Source organism: Chenopodium album, chromosome 6, assembly GCF_948465745.1.
Source record: "Chenopodium album chromosome 6, dcCheAlbu1.1, whole genome shotgun sequence".
In the NCBI taxonomy this organism is placed as follows: domain Eukaryota; kingdom Viridiplantae; phylum Streptophyta; class Magnoliopsida; order Caryophyllales; family Amaranthaceae; genus Chenopodium; species Chenopodium album.
In genome coordinates, this window is record NC_137839.1 from 22,078,482 (window position 1) to 22,082,730 (window position 4,249).

Consider the following 4,249-nt stretch of genomic DNA (forward strand, 5'->3'; position numbering starts at 1 on the left):
AAGGTAGATTATGCCCACTTCAAGAACTTTTAAAACTTCTTTTTTCAGAACTTCCTTCATGTTTGTATTGAGCCTTCTTTGGTGCTCAATCGAGGAAGCATGATCATCATCAAGTAAAATCTTATGCATGCATATAGTAGGACTTATCCCCTTAATGTCATCAATTTTATACCCAATGACACCTCTATACTTTCTTAAAACATCTAGGAGTTTCCCAAGAGAGGTATCATCAAGCTTAGCATTGAAAATAACGGGATAACTCTTACTATCATCAAGCAAAGCATATTTAAGTAAAGGAGGAAGGGGTTTAAGTTCAACCTTATGAGGAGGCGTAGTCCTCTCCTCTTTTACCCCCACATTAAGCATTTTCACCTTATTTTCATTGTGGACTAAAGGTTGGTTGAGCAAAAGATCATACCCCCTTGTTTCTTCACCTTCCTCAACTAAGCCTCCCGTTAGGATAGCTTGTAATGGATCTCCTTCAAACAAATTCTCTTAGAACTTCTCTAAGTCCCTTTCCAATGTATCAACTCTATGAACTTCATCATACAATGGCTTTTTCAATGTTTGTGGGAATGAAAATGATATTTTCTCATCTCCCACATTCAAGGCCAATCTTCCTTGCTTCATATCAATCACCACTCTCGCAGTGTTCAAAAACGGTCTTCCCAAGATTAGGGACACCGTAGTATCTTCTTCCATTTCCATTACCACAAAATCACATGGCACAAATACTCTTCCAACTTGAACCGGCACATCTTCAAGAATTCCCAAAGGTAGCCTAACCGTGCGGTCGGCCAATTGTAAGGACATTCTTGTTGGATTCAAGTCTCCAACTTTCAAACTTTTAGCAATAGAGTAGGGCATCAAGCTCATACTTGCCCCAAGATCACATAAAGCATCCATAGCTTCCATATCTCCAATCTTCACCGGTATTGCATAGCTACCGAGGTCACCAAGCTTTTGAGGAAGCTTGTTTTGAATGATTGCACTCACCTCCTTAGGAAGGGATATGGTTGCACTCTCTTCAAGTCTACTCTTTTTGGATAGAAGATCCTTAAAAATTTTTGCATATGTAGGCATTTGTGACATAGCATGAAGAAAGGGGATGTTCACTTGAAGTCCTCTCATGACTTCAAGAAAATTTAAGAATTTCTCATTTAATTTCTTTTCTATAATCCTATTAGGGAATGGAAGGGAAGCTTGTATACTCTCATAGGGGGATTTTCTACTCTTTCCTCATCTCCCTCATTTTCTTTTGTGACTCCCTCGTCACTCTTTTGTTGCTTCTCTTTCTCAACATCAACTATTTCATTTTCAAACTCATCCTCATTTCTCACCACAATTCCCTCATCTCTATTTTGAGGCTCCTCTTCACTCATGACCGACCCATCATAACCTCTCCCCGATCTCAAAGTAATGGCCTTAGCTTGCTCCTTTGGGTTCACCACTGTTGAGCTTGGGAAGTGACCGCTAGGATTGGAGGATGAACTTCCAACTTGTTGTGCTATTTGTGCCAATTGATTCTCAATTATCTTGTTGTGTGCTTGAAGTTGTTGGATGTTCGTTTGCATGTGCATTGCTTCTTCCTTGTTGTGTAATGAAGGTCTCAATTGCGGCTTTAAGGCTAGACTTTTGAGGAGGTGGAGGAGCGGGTTGGTTATATTGTTGCCTTTGTTGGTCTTTGTTGGGATGGCGATATGGAGCTTGTCGGTTTTGAGAGTGAGGTTGGTTGTAGTGGTTTTGGGATTGGTTTTGGCTTTGATTGTAGCTATTTTGTGGGGGCCCTTGGTTTTGTTGCTTCCATCCCGTACTTTGTTGGGGTTTCCAACTTTGATTGTAGGATTGGGGGTATGGCTCATTTCTTTGCCCAATTGCCGCCGCTTGCTCTTGGTTGGTTGAGTTCCAATAAGAGGACATGTGATCATTTCCTCCACAAGTTTCACAAGACATGACTTGTTGTGAAGCAGAGCTTGGAGATGTAAGGGTGGCTTGATCTAGCTTATGAGCTAGCATGTCAAACTTTGATTCAATAAGGTCTATTGCATTAAGATCGTGGATTCCGGCCTTCTTTGCTTGAGGTTGCCTTTTATCACCTCCGTATGCGTAGTGCTTTGCCACTTCTTCAATCATTTTGTATGCTTCATCCACCGATAGCTTTTTAAGGCTACCACCAGCCCCGTTATCAAGGTTGGCCCTTGAAGTAGGAGTAAGACCATCATAAAAGCTTTGAACAATGATCCATGATGTGAAACCATGGTGTGGGCATTTTCTAGTGTAGTCCTTGAAATGCTCCCAAGCTTCACTTAAAGTCTCATCAATCTCTTGGTTGAAAGTGGTGATTTTCCTCCTTAGTTCGGCGGTCTTTTCGGGTGGAAAATACTTTCCAAGGAAAGCTCTAGTGACTTCATCCCATGTGGTCAATGATCCCTCTTCTACCGTTCTCAACCAATGCTTTGCCTTGTCGCGGAGGGAGAATTGAAACATATGCATACGGATGAAATCTTCCGTAATGTTGTTTTTCTTGATGGTGGTGCACAATTCGAGAAAGTTGTCCAAATGAGCAAAAGGACACTCATGAGAACTACCACCAAATTGATCAGCTTGTATCATACGGATGAGTTGAGGCGATAGCTCAAAATTGTTTGCATTAGTGGTGGGGAGACGTATGCCACTCCGAAGTGTGAAGGCATTGGGGTGGTCATAATCTCGTAGCAATGGTGGAGGAGGATTGTTATCACCCATGCTCTCTTCTTCGTTAGTCGAAAAGATTTCTACCGGATCCGAATCCAAATACACAATGGAGAACTCGGGTGTGCCCTGCAAAAGTCTCCTGACGTTTCTCAAAGTCCTATTTAGCTCCGGATCAACGGGAATAAGCGGTGATTGCTTACTCTTCCGTGTCATGCAAAGTGAAACAAAGCAATGGCCATATATAAGAACTAAGCAATTAAACCACTTAAGCTCGCCTAATTAACACCCAACAATTACCAAATAAGCACATGCAACAAGTAATTATTGACTACATTGAGGGAAATACCCAAACCTTAGAAAATTAGACTACTCACAATCCATGGAGATTAAAGCAATTAAGGATTTCAAATAATTCATGAGCACAATTAAACTAAGAATTAAGCTAATTTACAATCTAAGCATACAAGGATTAAGCAAGTAATTACCAACAAAGCAAGAAGAAATAGGAGAAAAGAGTGAGAAATAATTACTAAAAAGCTTCAACTTTGATTAACAATGGTGGAACTTGTCTTCAACAATGATTGAGATTGAAATTTCCAAGCTAATAATTAAGATCTAACTAATAATTCGAGAGTATTTTTGTTTCTACAATTACAAACTAAGAGGAAGCACTAAAAACTTGGCTGCTGTACAAATGAGCAAAGGGGGGGTATTTATATAACCCCCCAAATAAAAAGGACGGAGAAAACAAGAGTCGGGCACTGCTACAGGTACGCACGGACGTGCCAGGAAAGGCACGGACGTGCCAGGAATGGCACGGACGTGCAGCCTAAGTAGCACGGACGTGCCACCCTAAGCATGGCCAAGCAGAGTCAGAGGGGGTGAATCAGTTTGCTACTGATTTGGCTAGGAATTACTGCACGGACGTGCCAAATACGGCACGGACGTGCAGCCTTGAAATGCAAGATCAGTCTTGAAACTGATTTGGGCCAAGTGAACTGCACGGACGTGCTGCATCTGCACGGACGTGCTGGCTGATTTGCACGGACGTGCTGAAGTCTTGCACGGCCGTGAAAGATCAGGCAGAAGCACTGATCTGCTTGAGCACCCCTGCACGGTTGTGCAGGACATGGCACGGCCGTGCATGGTCTTCTAGGCCCTTCTCTTCACATTTTCTTCGGTTTTGCTCCTTTGTCACGGCTTCTAACCTTGGTTTATCATCCATATGCTTAAAATGATCGCCTTTGGACCTAAAAACTCAACAAAAACACTAACAACCCGTGAAGCAAGGGATACACAAAAATTGAACGAAAATAGGATAGAAGTGAACCAAGATGCTAATATATCGAGTAAACAAGGTCCAAAATCACCCTAAAATCATATCAAATAACAAGTTATCAAATATTAAATCAAACAATCAAATTAAATTAAATAATTGAAATAGGATTTGGGACCTGTAGGCGTCGTTTGAAGTGCGCCTACGTAAAAAGCATGTTGTGAATATGCTTGGCACTCATAGGAAGTGGGAATTGACATTACGATTAGGGACAACGAT

The 4,249-nt window shown here is 41.6% G+C and overlaps 1 protein-coding gene and 1 non-coding gene across 2 annotated transcripts; one reads left to right on the forward strand and one right to left on the reverse strand.

The window, feature by feature from the left end:
* Window positions 1-495: 495 nt before the first annotated feature.
* LOC145636785 (DNA damage-inducible protein 1-like) lies at window positions 496-1,382 on the reverse strand. The gene is made up of 2 exons (XM_081688334.1): window positions 1,212-1,382; window positions 496-1,056 (listed from the first exon to the last, which is right to left on the reverse strand). Exons 1-2 carry the CDS (start codon window positions 1,380-1,382, stop codon window positions 496-498), a joined length of 732 nt encoding a protein of 243 aa, XP_081544460.1.
* Window positions 1,383-2,251: 869 nt separating this feature from the next.
* Window positions 2,252-2,358, forward strand: LOC145637457 (small nucleolar RNA R71). The gene has a single exon (XR_014114239.1). It is a non-coding gene; the product is annotated as a small nucleolar RNA R71 (small nucleolar RNA).
* The last annotated feature ends 1,891 nt before the right edge of the window (window positions 2,359-4,249 follow it).

Bases quoted from the DNA above. Each gene is read 5' to 3' on its own strand.
- LOC145636785 (XM_081688334.1), bottom strand. From the start codon at position 1,382: ATGAGTGAAGAGGAGCCTCAAAATAGAGATGAGGGAATTGTGGTGAGA. The intron at 1,057-1,211 runs GTATACAAGCTT...AAAATTTTTAAG, and splicing joins TAGAAAATCCCCCTATGAGA to GATCTTCTATCCAAAAAGAG.